At 48.9% G+C, this 23,777-nt stretch overlaps 1 protein-coding gene across 4 annotated transcripts in view; it reads right to left on the minus strand.

Moving 5' to 3' along the window:
• NRG2 (neuregulin 2) overlaps positions 1 to 23,777 on the minus strand; it is a 157,383-nt gene continuing 133,606 nt past the window's right edge. The window contains exons 5-11 of one of the 4 annotated variants that reach the window (XM_054287694.1): positions 20,205 to 20,281; positions 12,739 to 12,762; positions 8,315 to 8,417; positions 7,260 to 7,383; positions 5,864 to 5,991; positions 2,732 to 2,956; positions 1 to 763 (exon numbers count right to left, since the gene is read on the minus strand). In XM_054287694.1, coding sequence (XP_054143669.1) covers positions 103 to 763; positions 2,732 to 2,956; positions 5,864 to 5,991; positions 7,260 to 7,383; positions 8,315 to 8,417; positions 12,739 to 12,762; positions 20,205 to 20,281 — 1,342 coding nt within the window. In that variant the 3' untranslated portion in view covers positions 1 to 102. Of the gene's footprint in view, positions 764 to 2,731; positions 2,957 to 5,863; positions 5,992 to 7,259; positions 7,384 to 8,314; positions 8,418 to 12,738; positions 12,763 to 19,894; positions 19,954 to 20,204; positions 20,282 to 23,777 lie in introns of all 4 variants that reach the window. The other 3 variants (XM_054287692.1, XM_054287695.1, XM_054287693.1) reach the window with 3 other exon arrangements.

Raw genomic sequence — 23,777 nt, forward strand, 5'->3', positions numbered from 1 at the left:
CGTTTGTGGGGTTTTTTTTTTTGTGTTCTGTTTTGTCACGTTCTGCGGGTTTGCGTGGTTTTGTCTCGCCCTCGGCCTGCTCCACGTGGGTTGCCCATGCGCCTAGAGAGAGTCGGGGTCCGCTTTGGGCGCCACGTGCGCCAGGCTGCTGCCGCGGCCGCCATCGCCGTGCGCGCTGTGCCCGCGGCACGAGTAGTGAGTCCGGCTGTCGCCCGGCCGGTGCAGCGGCGGCGACTCCGCGTGCGCCGCCTCATTGTTCTGAGTGCTTAGGAACGGCGTGCTCTCGGCCACCAGCTCCTCGTCAGACTCGCTGTAAGAGGCGCTGCTCAAGGAGAAGGAGTCCCGGACGGCTCTGGCTCTGTGAGGGATGTGCCCGTTCAGTTTGGATTTTTTCCACCGCCTGTTGCTGCTGGCTGTTTTCTTTGGCTGCTCTAGCGCTGTGACATACTCCTGCGTCGTCTCGTACTCGTCGTCCTCCGTGATGCGGAAGGGGCTGGAGGGCAGGCTCCCCATGCTGTCGTTTAGGTAGGTCTTCCTTTGGTAGTAGCTGTCGTACCTCTGCGTGTCCTGGAAGGGGAGCTGGTAGCGCCGCAGGAGGGGCTGCTGCTCCTCCACGCGGAAGCTGATGGGGGCCGCCGGCGGCAGGGACACGGCGTGCGCCGAGTTGGGGGACGTGATCTCGAAGGTGGGCACCTGTGTGGTCATCGAGTAGTGGAAGTCAACGGGTGACAGGCGTGCTGGTGTGGTCAGGGCCGACACGTACCTGCAAAAGCAATGCCTCTGTTTGGACACTGAGCAACCAAAAAACCACCAGCTGAGCCCACCCTTTGCTGGGCTAACTTTGAACACCCGGCCCAGGGACCCAGGAGGCCTCCTGTCAGACCAGAATGTGATGAAGAAGTCAGAGGAAGGTGGGAGTCGCAAAAGCTAACATAATCCACACATGTGAATTACCAGCTGCTGTGTGCTGTCTCTGACCGTCATGGGAGACAAACACATGGGGCCCCACCTGTAAGAACTGTGTCTGGGCAGGATGTTAGGGTCCACTGCAGCTAGCTATGGACCCCAGCCCACACAGTCTTACACAGACCTAAGCAAAAGACTGGAAGCGCTCTTCCCCACCTGGGAACCTACATTGTACATTTATTTCCAAGGTGGCCAAGAGACTGTGTACTCAGGGCAGGAGACTTTTATACCTGGGTTAATGGGGGCGGAGGAGGACCACAACCAATGGGATACAAGTGGGGAGGAGCAGGGGGAAGGACTGACCAGGGTAGAGACCCCCAGGGAGTATTGGGGACAGGGGTGGGTGAGGGAGAAACTGTTTGATAGGAGAGGGGGAAGAACAAACCATGTGATATCACATAAACTACTCAGTGCAATATAAAGACTACTCTGTGCAAATCTCTAATAAACCAGTGCAAAACAACAACTAAATAAACAATTTAGTGCAATACAACAGCCTCCAGTGAACCTGCTCCTGGAAGTTCTCCTGGGGAATCAGCTGCAGGGACCTTGCACTGCTGAGCCAGGGGAGGGTGAGCTGCTGGCTTCAATGGGCAGCATGTGCTGAGCAGCCCCCAAAATGCTTCTCCCAAGGGACTCAGTGCACAATTCCCACTCTGCATCGCTGCAAATCCTGCAGCATCTCCCAGCAGGCTGAGTCATGGCTTCACTCGCTGCCTCTCATCTGCCTGACAGCTGCTTTCTGTTCCCTCTGGAGTTGCCAGGCTTGTCTCTGAGGAAGGTCCCTGGAATTCCCTCCCCCTGCTCAGGCCACAGATGGGGAAACCCTGGCCATTGCTTTCTCTGACTTAGCAAAAATCTTGTGTCTCAAAAATCCATCTACCACTTCTATCTGCTCTAGTGAAAACATCAGGTCACTCAGGTCTGGTCTAGCCCCTCTCTCTAGCCCTTTCTTCAGCACCACCTCTTTCTAAGGAGCAGATCTTATTTCCTCTTTATATTCCCAGTGGTATCTCTGCCCAATTCCACCTGCCCAGGCTCCCTCACTCACCCAGGCCTTTTTACTCATGTGTTTTGTGATGTATGAGATCTCCATAGGAGCTGGGTCAGTCTGCCTGAATGGACCAGGGACAGGAATGACAGCAGGAGATGCTGCCTTTCTCCTCTGCCCCATGGATAAGTTCCACTGCCTTGGAGGGCAACTGCCCAAGAGGGGCCATGTGGCCACCAGGAGTCACTCATGGCCACCTGCAAAGGGCTGGAACTAGGGTGGGGATGTGCTTCTGCTCCAGGAGGAACCAGACTGGGAAGAGGACAACTGCTACTGCTGTTGGTGTCTCAGCTCTGGAGTTGTGTTCCTTGAAGGCTGGGACCTACCAAGTCCTGTCCCAAGGCTGTGCCCACATGCAGCACCCTCTCACCTGGCCATCCAGGATGGTGCTGGGGACAGACACCTTTTCCCCAAGCACCTGAGGGCCAGACCCTGCTTGGCAGCCCACCAAGCTGCCCAGGGTGTTCTCCCAGCCAGTTTTTCTCTACAGTTGCTGACTGCAGCCAGGCATATTCCACACCCATCATCCCTGTGCTCCAAACCTACAGGGTGCAGAGCTGGCTGCTGCCTGACCTGAATGCCCTTCTGGGGGAATTGGGCATCCTCTGGTAGGACCAGAGCTGGAGCTCCCCAATTCTACCGTGGCACTGCCACTCTAGGGCTGGCAAAGGCACACATTTTTGGGCTGTGGTGGCACAAGCAGTGGGCTCTGACCTCTCGCTGTGTGGCGAGTCGCGCAGGGAGTCCACGGAGTCGCGGTACTGCGTCGTGGGCTGCCGCTGCTCCTCCAGGCAGAAGGTGGCCCCGCGCCGCGCCCGCGCCTCCACGCACGCCGGGCTGTTGCATTTGCTGGTTCCCACCGAGGACAGCATTATCCCAGACTGGGAATCCGAAGTCAGGCTCTCGGTTCGCTCCAAGCTCCAGGTGTGGCTTTCATGTCTGTGGAGCAAAGCCCATGTGGACAGTGAGCAAGGAACCCCACCCAGCTCTTCCCCAAGGACACAGGCACAGGCTCAGCTCTGCACCTCTGCACTGCTGTCCCCTGTCACAGACATGTTCTATGAAAAATCCTTTCCTTAGGATATTTTCAGCTGAGAAGCCTCAAGAACAAAATGTAAACAATAATTATCTGCTGCTGTAGAATGCAACAGGTGCATCTGTGATTGGTCTCATGTAGTTATTTCTAATTAATAGCCAATCACAGTCAGCTGGCTCAGACTCTCTGAGAGACACAAGCTTTTATCATTCCTTTCTATCCCTTTCCTTTCAAGTCCTCTGATGAAATCCTTTCTTCTATTCTTTTAGTATAGTTTTAATAATATACATAATAAAATAATATAATTTATAATGAAATATATAAATATATTGATATCTATTATAATATACAAATATATTATAATATATAAATAAGATAATATAATATATATAATAAAATAATAAATCACCCTTCTAAAACAGAGTCAGATCCTCATCTCTTCCCTCTTCCTGGGACCCGTTGAACACCACACAGTCCCCCTTCTCTCTCTCTCTCTCTCATTAGGACACATCTGGCCAGTGAAGCCCAGATTCCCAACCCTACCTTTGATTTGCCATTCTTTGCTCCTTCTTGGAGATGCCATTAGAGGACAAAGGAAGTAAACCAGTGCAATAGCAGGTATTTATCCCGCCATGGAGGAATACATGCCTGGGAGCAGGATGGGACAGCCTCTGGAGGGAGGCCAGGGCAATTCTGCTTCGTGCTTGCAAAGTGTTCTGGGTGTGGAATAACACATTGGCTATGCCAAGGCAAGTCAGCCAAGTTCCTTCAAATGTGCCACCTGCACTGCCAAGTGACAGCCCCTTTGGAATTGCTACCAGAGAGGAGCCAGGAGAAGCCACTCAAAATGAGCAGAGCAAAGTCTACCAAAGATTCTGGCAGGAAAACACTTTCAAGGTGCTAGACAAAGACCACGATGTGCTGAGCAGCTGCAGCCCCACCAGCCCCAGCCTGGGTGCAAAGAGAACATCCCATGAGGACTCACCAGGGATGCACAGGGCCACCTGCACACTGGGGTCCCACCATGCCACGGCCACCATGCTGACCCCCACCATTGCAGAAACACATGATCCATGAGAGCAACCTCCCTGAACTCCCACACTGCAGATGGAGCTGCGTGGGTGGAGGATTTTGGGTGGGGGTTTACAGAGGAGAGCAGCCCTCATTAAGATTTCCCAAGAAGTTGTTAATTATTGATGGCTCCAGGCACATGCTCATTTATAACTTCAAACAGCGTCCTCATTAGAGGCACTGATGGAGTAAAATGGAGCCTGATTATGCCAGTAGTTTGCCTCTGGCATGACTTCAAGAAGCACCTGCTTGCTGCACTTGACTCAGGGAAATGAGGTGGCAGGTAGCCAGCACCAGAGGCTACCCAAGGTAGGTTCCTCCCTACAGCTGTCATGAGCTAATGCTGCCCTCCAGACACACCTTTGTGTCTTCAGAGGTGCCCAGGGATGGCCCAGGCCTTTCAAGTGAGCATGGAAGGCCAGCAAGGTGCAGCTCTGCAGGCACAGGAGCCTCTGTGCACCTGGCTCGAGCTTGCACACACCTAACCAGGGCTGGGCTGAGGAGTGTGAATGCAAAAAACCTGGAGAACATATTGTCTGGCTCATGAGGAGTGGATTTCCCGGGAAAAAAAGAATAATTCCCAGCCCATCAAGTCATCCCTGGCTCCCTCTCTACTTGCTGGATGTATAGCCAGAGGAATCTGGGGAGGAATTCACCTGAAAATCCAAGTTCAGCATCTGAAGTTGATCTTGCCTGCTGTAACTGAGAGTACTTGCTCAACCCTGAGGAATGCCTGGGCCCTAAGGAAACCTGCCTGGAGCCATCTGTGAGCTTCAGCTGAAAGAATTCCTGCATTCCCAGATGAATGGAGACAACCCCCCACCAGGCTAATGAAGGACATGACCAGTCACCTATCAAGGGTAAGAGATCTCCAAGGAAAACCCCTGTCACCTACTGGAAGAAGCACAAGAGCTGTCCAGGAGGAGGAACTGGAACATCCAAACTCAAAGCAGCACAGGAGTTCCTTTAGAGCATTTGAAAGAAAGACTTTTTTGGACATCATAAAAATAGAGAGGTCCATCTGCTATTTAAATGTTCTAAGAAACCTGGAGAAGATTCGGGTTCCAAGCCATGGGGTTCTTCCCCCAGTGGTTATTTTGAAATGAAAACAAAAAATATGTCTCATCCTTTGTCACAAAGCACTATTGGTACTTTCCTCCTAGACCAAATTTTCCAAAAAGCTTCAGAATGACTTCAGTGAAAGAGGAGCCACCGCCTGAGGTGGAGGCTGATAAATTGCACAGGATCATTTTCTTTCTGGTCAAAACCTGTGACTTCCAAGTCACACCTTGACTCTGAGGAAGCAATCAAAACATTTGGTCATATTTTGTGTAGTTTATCTCCCACAAAGCAAATAAATTCTAAATATGAAACACACAACCCTGTGTGTGCTTAATTAAGTATTTCAGACACAACCTGCAAAACCTTTCCTACACACATCCTCCTGTTTGGGTCTGTGCAAAGCATGGAAGCACAGGCTCATTTCCTCCTGTTTTCCAGCTATGTCAGTGCTGCAGGATCCTGCTGGCACCTCTCTGCAGGCCAAGGAACACACTTTTCCACGCCTCTCACTAACCAGCTGTGCTTGCAGAGTCCTGCAGTGTCGACATGGCTTGTATGCCACTACAGAGACAGACATGAAGTGAAAACAGAAATGGAGGTGAAAGGAAAATCTTAGAATCTCACAGCATCCTACAGCAAATAGCAGGAGAAGGTCCATAGAAAATGGAATACATCACCTCTGGCTGGAGGTTGGAGTGGCTGTGGAGCAGTGATGGGATGGGGAGCAGGAGTGACTTCCCGAGAAGGTTGTCTCTGTTTCCCTTCGGATCACGTGCTCGGTGGCAGAAACATTCTTAGAAATATACTGCAAAACAACAAAAATCACACAGATAAGCCACCATTCACCAGTCTGTGAATGCTGCCAAAGAAAAATTTAGCTGGCCTGATTATTTCTGGTGAAATCAGTGAGGACTGAGTGAACCCAGAAGCTCTGCACCCCACAGGAAGGGACAAGGAGGGTGGAGGCTTTTCTCTGCCCCTTCCCTTTGAACACTGGGAAAGGGCTGTGGCACAGGGATTGCAGAAGGGTTTGGAGAGCCAAGGGATTCCCCAAAGGACAGTGGTGCCATGTGCAGCTACTGAGCAGAGACACATCTCTGCCCACAGCTGGTTACACCTGATCGAGTACCAGCCAAAAGAGAACAACGTGAAATCTGTCAGAGATGTGAGTCCTACAGGAACTCCAGATGTGATCCAAATATTCATGCTGAGATGTTCCTTCATCTAACAACCAGCCCTGCTTCTCACAGGGGCACTAAGCTCTCTGAGAGTCAGTACTGTGGGGCAGGGGGCTGTGGTTCTTAGAATTCCCATTCCCCTTCCTTCATGGTCGGGATCCAACCTAGCTAAATTTTATTATCCTAAGGTTGACCCAACAGAGTTTGCAGCTGATTCATTGGATTTATTTCTAGCTACTTCTTGTTCACCTCTGCCTCCCCCTTCCCTTTTCCTGACCCCTTTCAAGGCCTTGGTCCAGCAAGGCACTTCAGCCCACTGATGGCCCTTGAGTTCACAGTATTTAAAGGGAATCTTGCACGACTGAAGTCATGAAAGTGGCTGAACTGCCCTCTGGATCCTGTCCTAGAGAGACTTAGACTGTTCTCATTGGTGTGACAGTGGCACCCCACCAGGACAGAACCCCTGGCACGGGCAGGTGGGTTGATGGACAGCTGACCACAGCGCCATGATGTATTTCACCACGGTGACTCTGGTCACTGCCGTGCTGATCCCATTTGTCACCCCACCAAGTGGGACTTGACAGGAGAGAGTAATAAACAGGAAACATTGGGAACATCTCTCCTAGTGGGAATCAGGGTCACACTTGATTAATCAAAACAAGCCTATCCTAAATGCCTGAATCTCATCATGCACTTCAAAGCAAAATCAAATTCCCCTTCAGATGTTGCTTTTGGAAATGTTTCTATGCAGAATCTTTCCTTTTGCTCAAGTTTGTTTGGGCTTTCCTCCTCACACACAAGCACACAGGTGTTTAAGGATCCACATCCATGTCAAACCCCTGGCAGAAAACATCCCCTCAGGAGCATGCAGAGAGATGGAGGCAGAGGCTCTTACATCAGCCATTTGGATTTCCTCAGGATCCAAACGTGGATGGCTTGGCCCATTGGCAAGGCTCCGGTTTTGATGCGCAGGACACATGTTCTGCCGCAAGTGGTTATGCATTTGTTTTCTTTGTTTCCTTTAGAACAGAAAAAATCTATTAGGAACCCTTCCATCATGGGGCTCTGTGCCCCCAGAGATGAAAGAGAAGGCAAGTCTTCAACATGGGAATATTCCAGTGGTATTTGCAGAGAGTTGCAAACAACACAAAACAAGGCATCCAACACTTAACAGCTCCAACTGCTTTTCCAAACAAAAGGTCAGCTTTCCTTCTCATGGACAGTTTGGGAAGCTTGGGTCCAGGGTCCCGTTTCCAAGGCAAGGCCCAGCACAATGTAGCAGAGCCAGCTGGCAGTGGAGGAGAAAAGTGGGGAGAAGGAGAAGGGGAAGTGAATCCTGACTCGGGCTTGGTGACAAAGCACTTGACCTGTCCTGCCTGAGGGACAAAGCGGCAAAGCCTGCCCAGGGTGAGACATCTGCTCCACAAGACCCACTGACTGCAGGGGCACTCTGAACTGAGGTGCAGGCTGAGCTGGGAGAAAAGTGCTGTCCAGGCAGGGAAGGCTGACCATAAAAGAGGTTCCCAGGTCTCCTGTTCCATTAGGATCACTCTGGAAGTCCCTGCAATGTGCATAGTTGAGCCCACAGCTCCTGCACAGCAGCCCAGTGTGCTCCTGCTGGCAGAAGCTGAGCTGCTGGCTTGGGGGCCACCTTTTCCCTGTAACACAGCAAAATGTTGCCTGTCTGGGCAAACTATGTTCCAGGGAACTGCTGCTTGTCTGGGCAAAATGATGTTCCAGGAGACAAGCAAATGGTGTCAGGAAAACATCCTATTCAAACACAGTCTGGTAGGAGCTTCCCTGGCCTCCCGCATGAGACCTCCCTGGGAGTACCACAGCACATCATCTCCTAAAATTAGCATCTGGGTGAAGAGCATGGACGTGTGGAACATGAACACTGGCACTCACTAACCTGTAGGCAGTTCTTGCCTGTGAGCCCCCCATACTCACTTGGTTTTACAGTAAGCTACCACACAGACGATGCCCACCACAAGCAAGGCCACACAGATTCCCGTGATGGTTAAAACCCTCTTCTGGTAGAGCTCCTCTGCCTCTGCAAATGGAGAGAAAGGAACTAGTTACTGATGGGCTCCAGCACCTGGGCTGCTTCTGGCTGCAGGGGAACCAGCACTGCATGGGGGTGAGACGGAGGACAGGGCTCGGGCAGAGCTCCTGCCAATCCCCTGCCTGCCTAATGGCTGCCCCACACCTGAGCCCAGCTGGCCAACCTTCCTCACCCCTCAAAAGACCCTTTTTGTCTCCCTGTGCCTTTGCCCTCTCTCATTTGGTAGCTCACCTCTTCTGCACTCACGCTTCTCACCTTCCCTTCCTTTCCCACTGTGGCTAATCTCACAAAGCCCCATGAATCCCTCTCCCTTCCAGCAGATCCCCCCTCTCTGGTGCCCTGACCAGCTGGCCCAGGAGCCCTGGAGCACACACAGGAGCCCTGTGGTCCCTGACCCCAGGCTCAGGATGCCTCTGCCTCCAGCAGCTGCATGCCCTGGAGCAACAGCCCCCAAAGCATGCAGGGGCTGAAAGGGACATCCTGGAACGGTCAAAAAGCAGCATGAGGATGGAGAAGTGATAGTGTGTCAGGCAAAGAAAAGGGAGTGGAGTGATTGAAATACAGGAACCAGTCATGGATTCTCAATGAAACCCTAGGAGGAGATTGATACCATTGCACCAGGCAGCTCAGAGGCACACACAAAGTGTAAGCAGCTTGCTGCTGCCTCCCAAACACCACCAAGTGTCACAAGAGCCAGTCACCTGCACCAAAACCCAGGCTGGAAGGGAGGGATTCATTCCCATCCACCAGAGCTCCCAGGAGATGCTCAGATCTCGTTTGCACTGACCCAGGCAGCAACACCATGGCTAGGACACCTCCTCCTTCCTGGCCACATCAGAACAGATGCGACATCCAGCAACCCCTGCCAGGAGCAGCAGAGGCAATTTGGGTTCTCCACTGGATGACTGAGAGAAGGATTCAGTGCAGAGCTGCCACGAGGGTTTCAGCTCAGCAGCCATGAACAAAGACCTCGTGTCCCCACACTATGTGTTAAAATTTTTGGGGTTTGTGCCTTCTTTAATATTCATTGATTTTTTTTCTTCCTATCTAGATTAGCAGTAAAAGTCATGCCATGGTTGATGTGCCCAGTGTGCTTCCCCACACCACTCAAAATACCTTGAACAGACCATGTTCCACCCCCTGTGCCACCAAACACTCAAATACAAAACCAGAAAAGAAACAGGTCTGGTTCCAGAAACCCCTGGGACTAGACTTTTGCAAAAAAGAAAAGTGAATGGGAAGCAATGAAACATTCCAGACAACTGAATATTTAGAACAATTTCAGCTTGCCACTCTAGTTTTTTCTGGTTGAAAAAAGTATTTTTGGAGAAAAAAAATGGTGCTAGGAAAAATAGATACCTCTTTCTAACTCTCAAAATGGGAATGGGACAAAGATTTGGTAAACAAGGACTGGCAAGAAAAACAACCCTGGCATGAAGACACAAAATATAATAAACAAAGTTTCTTATGGGGTTTTTTTTCCCTACAAGGAACCAGGTGGAGCTGGAATGGGAGAAGAGCCCACTCTGGGGTGAAACTCCTCCTTCAAGGACACTTCTTTGGTATGGGTGCCTTACCCAGGCATCAGCAACCATGGCAGACACAATTTCTTGCTGTTGCACAACTTTGGGACCTGGATTACAGTTGTACAGCTCCCTCCTTCAGACAGGAGTTTCAGAGATTTTATACAAATTAGGAAAACCAGCGGGGATCACATCCTGGTTATGTGGATGGCACTGGGCAAGAATTTTGCTACTTCTCAGCAAAAACCACTTCAACCAAAAAAACACCAAAAAAATAAAAAGGCTGGGAGGGAGATCAGTTTTCAGCAAAAATCCTTCAATAGCAATGCTTCTTGCTACAAAGACTTTTGTCTCTAAGCAGAATTAATTCCTTTTGAATCATGAAGGAGGAAGAAAGAACAAAGACATTAAAACTATAGGTTGTTTGTTTGTTTGTTTGTTTTTTTGTGGGTTGTTTTTTTTTTTTTGGGGGGGTTTTTTGTTTGTTTCTTTGGCTGGGTTTTTTTACCTATAACAGGACAAAATTCTTTGGCCAGGGCTCAAATCCCAGCCTTGGTTCTGGTGGTCATGTCATTATGGGACCCGGACTCTGGTGGGTCTGACTGCCCTGAACCTTCACCTGAACTGCAGGGGAATGTTTCAGCTCATCAGAAATGCAGATTTGGCCTCTCTGTCTGGAGCTGACAGCTCTGCCACACGAAGCAGTGAAGTGTGAGGCTGTGCATCACTGCTGCAAACTAAAAATTGAATGATCTGCTGATAGTAATTTAGCTTGGCTCCCAACATCTCATTAAAGCTGATGCTCAATAGCAGCATCTTCACGTTGTGTGACCAGGGACACTGCTACTGAGAAATTTCTCCCTCTTCAACAGAAGGGGGGAGTGGCCCAAGCAACACCTCAGATGCGGCTGAGCAAAGCTTTATATGTTTTTCATTTTTTGAATAGCTCATTTGCAGAACCTAACCCTCCACTTTTTAGGCACTTTTCAAATAGCACACAGGCAGAATTGAAAGAAAACCCTCCAGTTTTAATCAGAAACCCTGAGACAGGACAAATGGAAGGACCATTTCCACTAATCACTTGGGGCAGACCCATCTCAACAGCAACAGAAAGGAAACGAGAGAGTGCAGGCTGCAGCTTTGTATCTGAGCAGGGAAGATCCCAGAGCAGGTCCATTCGTGTCTCTGTGCTCTACAAACACATCTTCATCAGCAGCACCATCACTTGTACAGCAGCAGACACTGAGAACAAACCACGTGGGGCCACACAATGCCAGCAGAGCCACGGGGCAGCCATGGTGTCACAGCAAGGCAGGACAGTGACAGACAAATGGCAGGTGAGAGACGCTGCGGACAGGATGTGTGTGCTTCTGTGGTGACATGGAGCATGGATGGGGAACAGGACAAAAGGTCAACAAAAAAGGGATGTCAAAAATCCTCAATTTGAAGGTTTGGCCAAGTGTATTAGCATTAGCAGCACCGCTTTCTCTGAAGCTCCCTGGCTATAAAATTCCCACATTTTCTGCTCCAGGGGGATGCACACCAGTCCTGGGGGATCAGGCATGCCAAAACTAGAGGAGATCCATTTCTCCAGCCTCAGTTAGTCAATGCCCCTCCACCTCAGGGACCTCACAAGGAAATTTAGGATCCACAACTGGAAGACTGGTGTCCTCATACCTCTAGCAAAGGGAATTGAAGCATCTCTGTGTGAATATCTGCTCTGGCTGACACTGCCAGGCCAGTGATTTTAGGTTAAGTAATGAATCATAGAATCATCACAGAATCCTTGAACGGTTTGGGTTGGAAGGGACCTTAAAGCTCATCTTGTTCCAACCCCCTTGCACCATCCCAGGCTGCCCAGCCCCTCTGCTCCCTCCTGACCAGCCCTCCCTGCTCTTGCCTTGCACCCCCCAGGGAAAACGTGCCTCAAAGATTTGATTTCCCAACTGCTTATTCAAGGGATAACTTGATATATATCTAAAACCAGACTGAGGAGAATGGAAAGAAAATAATATGATTATGAGTAACTGGGCAGGAGCAGGTAAATGCCCAAAGGGGATATTTTTAAAAGCATTTAACTTACTGCTGTGTTTTCCCAATCCTGCCACTGGGGTGCTCAGCATTACACCCTCCACTCTCATGGGCAGCTCCTGACTTCCCTGGGATGGTTTTCTAGACTAATTTGTCTCATGGCACTATTTCTCTTGGCCCAATTTCACCCTGCTCAAGAACCAAAAGGAGCTGCTAAATTTTGGGAGGAGGAATGGCAAAGCTCATCCTGACCCTTTGCAGGATCTGGTGGAGGTTAGTGTGACTGGGATGGCAATTTCTATAACAGCCCTGATATTTCTAGAACTTCTCTTCCCATTCCTGGAATTCCTGCTTGTCCCCAAGCAGTGCCTGCTGGCAACCTTTTGGATGGACACAAGAGCCCAGGTTTTCAGTTAAATACACAAAAGCATGTTGAATGGTGATGTATGGCAATTGTAACATCCCAGTCATGCCACACACACCACGCTGCTGCTTGGAACAAAGAAAAAAGTGCTGCTAAAAATACACCTGCATTTTCATAGGTTTGCATTTAGAATTTGTGATTTGCTTTGTTTTGGTTTTGGTTGTTGTTTTGTTTGGTTTTTGGTTTATTTTTTTTTTCAATCCAAACATCTATCTTGGTGCCAGGGAAGAGAACAGAACAGCTGATTTTTTAATCATCCCATTAAAGCCATAAATATAATGTTGGAAGCTCTTAATGGCTTCTGATTAATAAATGAATGGTTGTTCCATACCCTTTAATTCAAATCCAAGATGCTCTGCCAATGCAGAAAGAAGACAAGGAAGAGAAAGAGAAAAAGAAAAACAGGTCTGTCAGAGAACTCTAAAATACAAACACACACACTGTGCAGTTACAGCAGGTTAGCTTTGGTAGGCTCAGCAGCACTCACACAGAGACACTGTATGCTTCAGAGCATTTCAAACCCCCACCACAACTCACATGTTATGCAAAGAAAGACCCAAACAAATTGCAGTGGAAGTTAATTATGAATTCTTTCAGTTAATTATGAATTCTTTCGAGATGAGCCATGTTTGTTAGTACCTGATATGGAATTCACTGTTTAGGCAGGGGAGAAAAAAAAAAAAAAAGAAAAAAAAAATAGGAAAGGTACACTTGTTCTGAAACAACTCCTGACAGGTTAAAACACATAGAGACTGCATGAGCCTGGTGAAAACCATTCATTCCCTGTGCACAGGGCAGATCTGCCCTGGCTGGTCCTGCACGCCCGCTGTGCCCGGGGCTGTGCTGCAGAGAGGAGCTGGGCACGGGGCTGGGGGGGTCCTGTGGGGCCTGGGGCTGGCCAGGGCTGTGCTGTGCCCCCCTGACCCAGCCCAGGGCACACAGACCCCCCATGCCAGCCCTGCCAGCCCTGCCAGCCGCGGGCGCTGCGAGTGCCCGGGCAAGGCAATGATCCCAAAGGGCAAATGGCACTGAAAGATCCCCCCAAGCCTGTGACCCTCCAAACTGCACTCCTGCCGTGGCTCTGCATTGTTTTAGTGTGCTGCACAAAGCCCAGATGGGAGCCTGTGCTTCCAGATTCATATTCAGCACAAGTAAGATTGCAGCTCATCCTGCAGAGACGCTGCTAAGCACAGGAGTGTCCAATGAATGAACAGCGCCAAACAGGGATCCTGAATTTTAGTCATTTCCCATTTTCCTGAATTCCTGTCATTTTCCAGACATCACCTAAAGAACAACTTTCCTTACATAAACATGCAAGTTCTCCATACTTACCACCACACACAAAAGTGAGCTCTGCTGCTCCCAATCACCACACACACAAGATTATTTGCAGCTTGGAGATGTCCAGATTTATTTACTATATTTTCCATAGGAACTGCTTTTTGCTGCACAGAAATATTGGCTTTCTTCTGCAGTGCTGTTCAGAATTTAGTTGGGGGGGCGGTAATTAGCACTAATTGTTACAGAACATGTAAACACGTGTTCTAAAGCAGGTTCTTCTCTCCAAACCAATGCTGATGTTTGGGGGGGATTTTGTAGGGGAAATTTGGGGTTCTTTAAGGTTTTGTATAATTTAAATGCCGCAAAACCTGGCTGCTCTCTGCTTCACAGCTAACGTTTGTGTAAAAGAGCATTTCAGAGTCATTTTGTGCACTTTTGTACATTTTGTGGCAGTGACATGGACATAATGTGGTGGGCAGCAGAGAACTGGACGGAATATATTCATTCTAAACCACCTGGCTATCACATCCAGCCCTGACCTTTTTTTAAGTCTTCCTACCACTGCACACACCTGTTTCCCCTGACACTGACAAATGCAGGTGGAGATACCTCAAGTTTCATCCATAAATCCAACCCGTTGGTCCATCTGCACACAGACATCCCTCCCTGTTCCAGGGTGTTCTGCAACATCTGCAGCTGCAAATGGATGCAGTTCAAAACATTTTCATGATTTTTTGCAAACTCAGAAACTCCGGTGAGCACAGAGGTGGTGGGCAGGACCTGAGGAGCTTGAGCCCCTCTCATGTCAGAGCTGCTGTTTCTTTTGGCTCCCCAGGCTCAGGTCAGCTGGCTGGGAAATCTGTGCCAGTGTCTCATTGCCATCAAAGGGATGAATTCCTTGCTAATGTCCCATCTAAACCTGCTCTCTGTCAGTTTGAAGCCATTCCCCCTTGTTCTCTCACTCCGAGCTCTCTAAATCTCTCCATGTTTCTTGTTGCCCTCTCCAGCTTCAACAGAACAAGCTCCATTGGAAGCAATTTATCCAAGGGCTACCACTCAAATAAATTGGGGTGAGACAGCCCTGAGATGGCAGCTGTAGGCTGAGGAAATGGGCAAAGCATTTTGCTCATAACCTTCATCATCATCATCCTCCTGTCTGCTCTGCACACATCTTCCCTGGCCAGGGCAAGCTGAGCACCCTGAAGTGCTGAGGCATCACCCAAGCTCCCTGAACTGGGCATATGAGGGGTTTTTTTTGGAAAATCTCATTCCAAATGTGCCTCCTGAATCTTTCTGAAAATGTTTTTCCTCAGCATCAGACAAAAGACAAAGTCCCGCATTTACTTCATCTGCAGTGCCTCTGTGACTGTGATGTATTGTAGTTATTTTAAAAGATGAACAGACAAAAACATTCAATGTAAAGTATTCCTGCAGGAGCAACACCTCAAGCAAGATGACTCTCACTACTGAACTGTAGATTTATAGGATGATTAAAAAGGATAAAAGCCTTAGCAAAGAGCTGTGAAAGCTGTGGCTGTGCTCACTTGGTCTTCAGATTGCCCAAGAAGGTCAATAAGATGTTTAGTTACTGCACACTATTCCCTCAAAATGCACTCTCTTGGACACAGAGCATGCTCCAAGGCAGGAAACAAAGTGGAGAACTGACATCTGAGGACTAGCAGGATAATAAATTGGTGATAATTTTGTTGCTAATCAATTGTGCTGACAAGAGCAGCACTAGCAGGTCTCTGATTCAGGCTTTTCCCAGGGTGTACAGGGAGCAATGCAGGACAGAGGGACACAATGGGGACAGAGGACACTGTGCTGTGTCAGGAGCTGGGGGACACGTGGGATCTCCAGGAACAGGAATTCTCTAAATGTTCCACAAGCTCCCCAGCCATTCACCTTCTCCAGTGCTGCAGCAATCAAACAAATTTGGTTGGCATCAGGAGTCCAAACACCAAACAACAGAGTGTTTGAAATCTGCTGTGGATTTGAAGCATGCAATTAACTTTAGGAGACCCCAAGGAGAACCTGAGCTGTGTCCTGGGAACAGGGATCACCCTGCCATGCTGAACCACAAACACCCTGCAATTCCCCAGCCACAGCAAAGCTCAGCCATCACCCTGTGATTCAGGGCCAGCAGTTACCCTGACACTGAATGGAGGCTGCAGAATGCCTGTGGAATCCAAAATGCTGCCAAATATTGGTTTGGGGGTCGGATGGGTGAGAGGTGGAGGAGGAAGCAGAAATTTAGGTCAAATAAAGGAATAATCTTCCATTTATCATTTTTGTATTGCAGTAACAGCAGGTAGGAAGACACTGAATAAGTGAGGTGAGAAGAGAAGCTAAAATTCAGATCCAGACCTTCCCAGAAGAGCTTGAGGTGGTACATTTATCCCTGTGCTCACCAGGACACCACAAATGAGCATGAAGAACCAGGTCCCAGAGGCCACCCAGGGTCACTCCCAGCTGCCAGGGGAGTGCTGGGGAGAGGGACCTTCCTCCAGAAAAACAAGAAACCTCTCACCCATTAAAGCCACACTGCTCCATGATGGCTGGGCCAGCAGCAGAAGACAAAGCTGCTCTCCCAAGGGATACCTGCTGGAAATCCTGCTCTGTGTTTCCAACCAGACCTGAAGGCTCCAACTGAGAATTGGAATTCAATTTGTAAAGAAACCAAGAATTAAGTATGGGGTAAAATGGAGAATATGCCAGATGACATTGCATATGAATGTCAGCTCTGTTTGAGGGTGTTTACAGGCAGGCTACAGCCTGCAATTTTAATTGGATCACAAAGTAGAAAATGAAAATGTTTCACTAAGCAAGATGAATGGTATGACATTTGTCCTCCAGATTGGTGATGATTATTTGTGGAGATGAATAAACAGCAAAGTTAAGATGAAGTTTCAGTTTCCACAAGCAAGAGGGAAGCATAAATATAAAACTTTATCCCAATTTTCTAAACTGTTCCATAAATCACGAGTGGAAAGAATCCAAATGTGCAGACTTAGGAAACAAAAATGTTCCTGCTGACCACGTCTAACTTTCAGGATCTCAGCTGCACCAGGACTGAAATAGCTGCCAACATGTTTTACAAAACCTTTGCCACCAGCCAGCCCAAAGCCTGGCAGGTTATTGGTAAACTTCCAAGAGGATTTAACAAAGACCTGAAAAGTTGCTTGTAGAAGAGAGAAGATAGAGGAAGATCTTGATGCGATGTAGAACAGGGTAGCTGTGAAGCACAGCTGATTTAAATGTTGCTTTAATGTCCCTCTATAAGGTTTTCTAAACAAAATTATCTCCTAACCCTGATCCATCAGCCTTATGTGTGGACAGAGCTGGGACAGACTGGGGGTTCTCTGAGCTACCCCACTGACACAATTCCTAGTGAGTTTCTGTGCACCAATCTGGTAGAAAATAGCAACAGTGGCAGCCTGACATGAAAAAAAACCCCATCTTTAACATTTTCACTTTATTTTCAAGCAGTGGTGTATATATCCAGAATGGCTGGCAATAGCCACCTGATCATATGGTTGGAACAGCAACATAAAGAAACATCACATCTCAACTCTCACATGAGAGAAAACCTACCTAAATACACCTAATTTTCAGCATAATGTGGTCTAGCAGGTGTTTTGGGCAATCAGAGAAAAATAAACCTCCAGAGCTACATGTCAAAGAAACAAAGACAGCCTGAGCTCCTGGAGAACATGGGGAGTTTTACCTGAGAAAAATGTGAATAAGGGTTTAAACCAGAGAGACAGGAACCTGCTCCCAAAAGGAGGACACACAACATCTGGCAGGATGCTGGGATGCTGCACCATCTCCATCTGTGGCCCAAATTCAGCAAAGTATTTGCCACATCTTTCCAGAACAGCACCTTCAATTTAGCTCACTCTGCACAGACTCTCACTCAGCCCTGGGATATACCTAATAAAAGTCATTGTCATATTTAATATTCATATTAAAGAATCAGGAGGATCCAATCTAGGCCTGAAAACCTGAAATACCCCAAATACATTTAAAACAACACCAATATAGGTGTCCTTATTTAAGTATCTGTCAAATGCTGGCAGTGTTCTCAAAACATGAATCAGGACAGAGCTATTTTATTTCCAGTGAAAATGCCTGAACCTCATTTAATCTGTTTCAGCTTTTGACCTGTCAGAACCCATATGGGATGAAGCATTGAGTGAATTATGGAAAATCAGCAACTTCTCCTGTGCCCTAATTATTGATCAAAGGAGAAGGTAAGCATTTGCAGGGTCCACACTTGAGTGAAATGGTTTTCCTACTCAGAAAAAGAGAAAGTTCAGTGCAAGCTTTTCTTCAGTGCTGCTGCTATCTATATTACCCAACTGTGACCTGAAAGTGAAAACAGCTATAAACATGTATGAATCATCTTCTTATATGAATTTTATCCAAGTTCAGACAGGTAGCCTGGATTGTTGAGCTGTTTTTACCTTACTATGCTGTGGTTTAAAGCAAACTTGAGCTAAGGAAATGTACATGTGTCAGTTTTAAAGCTGACATTGTTCCTCCAACACGTGAATAAAATTAAAACAAATCTCAGTCCCATAAAAAGCTGGGGGAAAAAACCCACATGCTGTTTACTCCTGCCATTAATGCTCTCAAAAGGCATTTTCCTGACATAAAATTCATTTTCACCCCTGTTTTGGTTTTGCAGCATGGCAGCAATAATGTTTAAGCCCGTTGGACACCATCTCATGAAACATGCTACAAATCAGCTCCATGGGGTGAGCATCCCACTGCTGGCTGCAGCCCTGACACCCTTCCAGGGCTCCCAGGAGGGAAGGGAACCCTTTAGCACCAGGTGAAAGATCAAAATAGAACATTCTGGGCTGTCATTTTATAAAGAGCTTGCTTGGATGTTGGAGTCTGGGAGGATAAATCAATGGAGGTTTCAGCTTGGGAAGCCAATTTGGAACAAAAGGCAATGTAAAAACAGTGAGCTGTCCCAAGGGCCCCACAAAGTCCATTTGCAAATTGTCTGTATGCTCCATGCAAGGGACCCTAATTCCAGCACTTGCCAGCTATTAGCACGTGCTAATGAGGCTCCTGCAATTCCAGTCCAGGATGAGGAGGGCAGGAATTAGGCTTGGAGCAGTGGGAGAGGCATTCTGGCAATCAAGGAGCCGTCCTGAAGAGGCATTTCTCCTCTGGTTACCACTAATTAAAGCCTCTTTTTTGGCTCTTTTTAAAAAGCCTCTCTTTAACCCCACTATTTGTGGTGGGTCCAGTCAGCCAGCGTGGGGCAGGATGGGTCTCAGGGACACCCACAGAGGGTCACAGGGAGGGTCACAGGTTTCCTGCTCTGTAACTGCATCTCCTGCCAGGGCAGCCCTTACCCAGACCAGGATCCCACTGATGCTGGGACACTGACTCAACAGGGACCCAGAAAAATCATCCACCTTGACCACCATGAGCTGGTTATGTCTATAAGTGGGACTGTAGGAACTGGAAACTAAACTGGGAAGCACTGAGTGCAAAGGCTTTAGGGTATTTACACCCACAGTCACTGTACTTAGGCTCAGTCCCACATGCAAAGCTGTCCAACCACCTAGGAGAGACAGGAACAGCTCTGTGTCCAGGAGGGACACAGTCTGATGCCCATTTGGCAGGTTTATCCTGTATCCTGCATGGCAGCAGGGCTGGGAAGCCCAGAGGCAGTGGGAGCCACCAGAGTGACCTCTGTGCCACAGGGAAAATGCCCAAATCCTGCCCTGAACAGCACAGGGAAAATGTCCATCTCCTGCTTTGCATGGCAAAGGGAAAATGCCCAAATCCTGCCCTGAATGGCACAGGAGAAATGCCCAAATCCCTGCCTTGGATGGCACAGGGGAAATGCCCAAATCCTGCCCTGCACAGCAATGCTGGCAGGCCCAGCTCCACACACAGCACAGGCTCATCTCACACAGCACACCCACCACATGAACTCTGCATTTTGCCTGGAAAGAGCAAGCAGCACTCAGCTCAACCAGAAATGAAAGCAGAGCCCATTCTAACAAACAGGGAGGTAACGAGCCCCAGTTCTCCTCTTGGGCACGGTCACAGCTCCTCCTAGGACAGAGCTGGGAGTGCACAAGACAGGAAGAGGGCTCTTGGAGAACAGAAGAACCTGCTTTAAGGACATGACACAGAGCCACAACACCAAGGAGAGAGAGAAGTAGAAAGAGACATACTGGAGAAGCTGACCATTGCGAAATGCTGACACCGGTCTCCTGTGAATTCGATCGGACACCTACCGGAAGAGAGAAAACCAGAAAGAGAGAAACAAGATAGCAAAATGACACCCAAACAGGCTGAAGTGAGGCCCCTTCTGCTCCCTTCCACGGCTCCTCTCTGTCTGCTCGCAGCCTTGACCCTTACCTGCGGCCCTAAGCCCTACCCAAAGCTGACACCAAGAGCCATCCCTGACTAGAGCACGCTACATCCACCGCTGTGCCCGGGATTGTTTTAGTAGTGTGGTGCATTTTTTGTCTTCAGACATACTTTGCTTAGGGTCTGGCATGTACAATCGCAAAGGCAGTTTCTCCAAACATCTCTGTCCGAAGAATCCATTTGGACATCTGGAGGGGAAAAGGGGAGAAATCACAGAACATGTCTGGCACAGTTCTTGAGGCTAAGGTCAGAAATAAAAAGTGCATTGTGATGAATGGAAAAAATAAAGGTTTTACATGCGAATTTACTCTTTGCTTTCACCAGGCACCTGCAACATCAGTGCTCCAGCTCTGGTTTGGGCCTGGGTCTTCAAGCAGGCAGCCAAACCCCTCCTGCTCTGTCCTGCTCTGCCTGCCTCCTTCCTTCTCACCTGCTACAAGCACCAGCTGGCAGGAAGATGAGATGGGCTGGATGTTACTCTCAGAGACTCTGTGGAGCTGCTCTGCAGGCTGGCAAGAGGCACCAAAAGCAGAGAGCAGCTGCTGAGGCGACAGCGAGCATTGGGTGTGGGAAGCATCTCCCCATGGTGAGCCCAGAAGTACCAGGGGTGTTCTCAGGGTGGTTAGAGAGAAAGCACGGGCAGAGTCTCTGTGTTAGCAGAGAGGAAGGGACAGAGAAGAAAGCTGAGCTGAGCTGAAGGGGTCTCACATGCTGTGAGAGACTCTCCAAGGCTCTGGCCTGGCCTGGGTCACCTGCTGGGCCGAGGTGTGCCAGCCCATGGGCACCAGCTACACAGTCACAGGATGCTCAGGTGGCAGGGAAGGGCCACCAGGCACTGGCACCAGCCCATAAGGAGCTCCCCAGGGCTGAGCCAGGTTTGGGGAGCACAGGGCCATGGGCAGGGGTGCAGCCGGAGCTGCAGAACCACCCAGGGAGAGCAGCACTGCACTGTCATCCTCTGCAGCTGCAGGTGAGCCTGGGCAGCCATGGGAGCCCAGCCTGGTGAGGTCAAACACTTCTCCCCAAGGCCCTTGTCTCCCTCCCTCACTTCACATCTTCTGAATATTCCTTGGATAGTCCTGAACAGGATCCCTAATTTTCTTCAAGTCTCAGCTCTCACCTCGCTGTCCCACAACTCCCTCCCTTCTCAGCACACCTCTCTTTCCTCTGAGCTTAAGAGAGATTTGTCTTTATAGCATTTCAACATCTGCTTTCCAACTTTTTGTGAGCAGAGCTGCAGGCTCTGCACCTGGTACAAGCCAGACCTTCCTCACTCTCAGATGCCACCCAGAAAATCTCACAGTGATCTGCAAGTGGTCAGCAAGGAAGGGACTGAAAGACACCTCAGTAAAAACAGATGAATCAGAGGCCAAATCTGATATCAGTGGCTCAGCTCTTGTCCAGGCCTCTTCAAAACACAGCAGGAGGTTGGAGCAGCCACAGCAGTGTCAGGCAACTGCTCCCAACCTGTGCAAATGGTGAGGGATGGTCCAGGTCCAGATCCTGGTCCATGTCCATGTCCAGGTCCAGCTCCAGGTCCAGATCCTGGTCCAGGTCCAGGTGTAGGTCCAGGTCCAGGTCCAGGTGCAGGCTCCATGCAGAAACTCTTGACTTTTAGTAGTTGTACCTCATAATGGATATCCACAGACCTGGCTTTGGCACTTGATTTCTTGCTGGATTTCACTGCAGTTTGGGTAGGCCTGGGCTGTGCAAAAAATCCAGCTGTACCCTCACTGCCATGACCAAATGTGGGTCAGCATCTGGGTTTTTGGGACCTGTGCTCACACCTGTAACTGGGGATGTGTTGGGCTATTTGTGCACCCCAAATTCCTCATGGAGAACTTTAGGGCATGACTCTGCACGACGCTGCACTGAGCTCTCCAGTCACACCCTTCAGTTCCTCAGTATCCAAGCCACTTCTGAAACTGAAAATTGAACTCCCTAGTCAGGGAAATATCTTTTAAAAATTGGCACTTTTTTCTCATTGTTGGACGTTCATCTTGGGGCACAGGAGAGGGAGATGAACCAGCGATACCAAGGAAAGCTCAGCCCAAGGGGTCACCATCAGACATGGGGCCTGTTGGCCTTCCCTGCAATGAAGCAGAGGAAGCTGGTGCTGGGAAGTGAAGGAAATGCCCCATTGTCAATCAAAAAGCACAAACCTGAGGCACTGGGTGGCACAGCCTCACAAAAACAGCCCCAGGACTGGAGAAACCCTTCAGAGATGGCTTTGAGCAAGGAATCCAAAAAAGAAGGTGTCTTCCCAATCCTTTTTGAAGATTTTTCACCACCTCTGTCAGAATCAGGAACTTATTCACAGTGTCTTCAAGGGAATCCAGTTTAGCTTGCAAGGTGCTTCCCATCTCTCTGGGATCTGACATTTCCTGGATGCTGTGAGCACACCAAAGGGCCTCACGGGTGCTGCTGAATGAAGGAATCATCCCACCCACCCCAAAAAGGGGTGTTTTGTCAGAAAGGAGCTAAAATTACCTCAGCTGCACACCTGCAAGAGGTCAGCCAAGGCTGGAGCTCCAGGGTGACTGAGGCTGCATGAAAGACTGAAAATTATGGGAAAATTTTAGAGGAAATAAAAGCCCAGAGAAAGAAATTGGTAAGAAGTGGAAAAAAAAGCAAAACAAAAAGGTGTCAAAGAGGCTTTGATGCCATGACAGCTACCATACAGCCCATCCTCAGATCTCTGCAGTCAGCCAGGCGTGGGTGGGGAGAGGAGCTCTCAAGGCAGAAGGCAGCAGACAACTGCCTCCCCTGTGTCTGGGACAGCTAGGGTTTTCATCTTGAGTTACTCAGTGATTCAGCACCGGGAGAAGTGACAGGGAAAATGCCCCCCTGAACAAGAGCACCTTCTGTCACCTCTCAAGCTTGTGCACAAGCTGTCAAGACAATGTGCCACCCCTGCACACCTGGGTGCTGGCTCCTCATGAGCAAGGCTGCAGGCAGAAGCAGTGAGCAGAAGACCTTTGAGAGCATGCAGTGCGTTTGGTTCTTTTTTTTTTTAACCTGTCTCTAACTTCTAGGCTGCTGAAGATGATTTATTATTTATGACTGTGACCCCAGATGTGACTTCAAGGAAAGAAATTTCCAGCATGCTTGGCACATGGTTCTCCCAGTGTGGACAGGAAAAGCAGTGGAGATCATCCCTTCTGCACTAAACTCTGCTGCCTGTGGTGAGGGCAGCTCTTCTGCAGTGGGGGACACACCTGAAAGTTCAGGCTCCCTGCAGCTGAGAGCTGTGAGCTGGGATTGATCATGGCATCCTTCTTCCTGCACCTTTGACTCAAGAGGTTCTGTCTGCTCCAGCAAAACCAAGGCCCTCCTTCTTTGGAAAACTCCTGCAGGGCCTTCACAGCTGGTGGACTTCCCTCCAATATCATCTTTGGAGTTTTTGGTGCACTCACAGAGGCACAATGGGCCTCCCCCAAGGAAAATGGACAAGGTTGTGGCCATATAAATGGTCCTGGGGAAGGACAGGGCTGCACCAACCCCTTGTCCCCTCTCCAGCCTGAGTGGAGACTCCCAAAAGTGCCCTTGCTTAACTCCATCCCTCTGTGTCTAATTGCTGCCTCTGAAAATTGCTTGCAAATGCCATCGATAAAACTGGTCAGGGATTTTTCTGTCTACATTCTGTTTTCTGTTATTGCTGGAAAATATCCCATTCTTTTAATT

Source organism: Melozone crissalis, unplaced genomic scaffold (genome assembly GCF_028551555.1).
Source record: "Melozone crissalis strain CALT ecotype California unplaced genomic scaffold, PUWL_Pcris_2 ptg000061l_1, whole genome shotgun sequence".
NCBI lineage: Eukaryota > Metazoa > Chordata > Aves > Passeriformes > Passerellidae > Melozone > Melozone crissalis.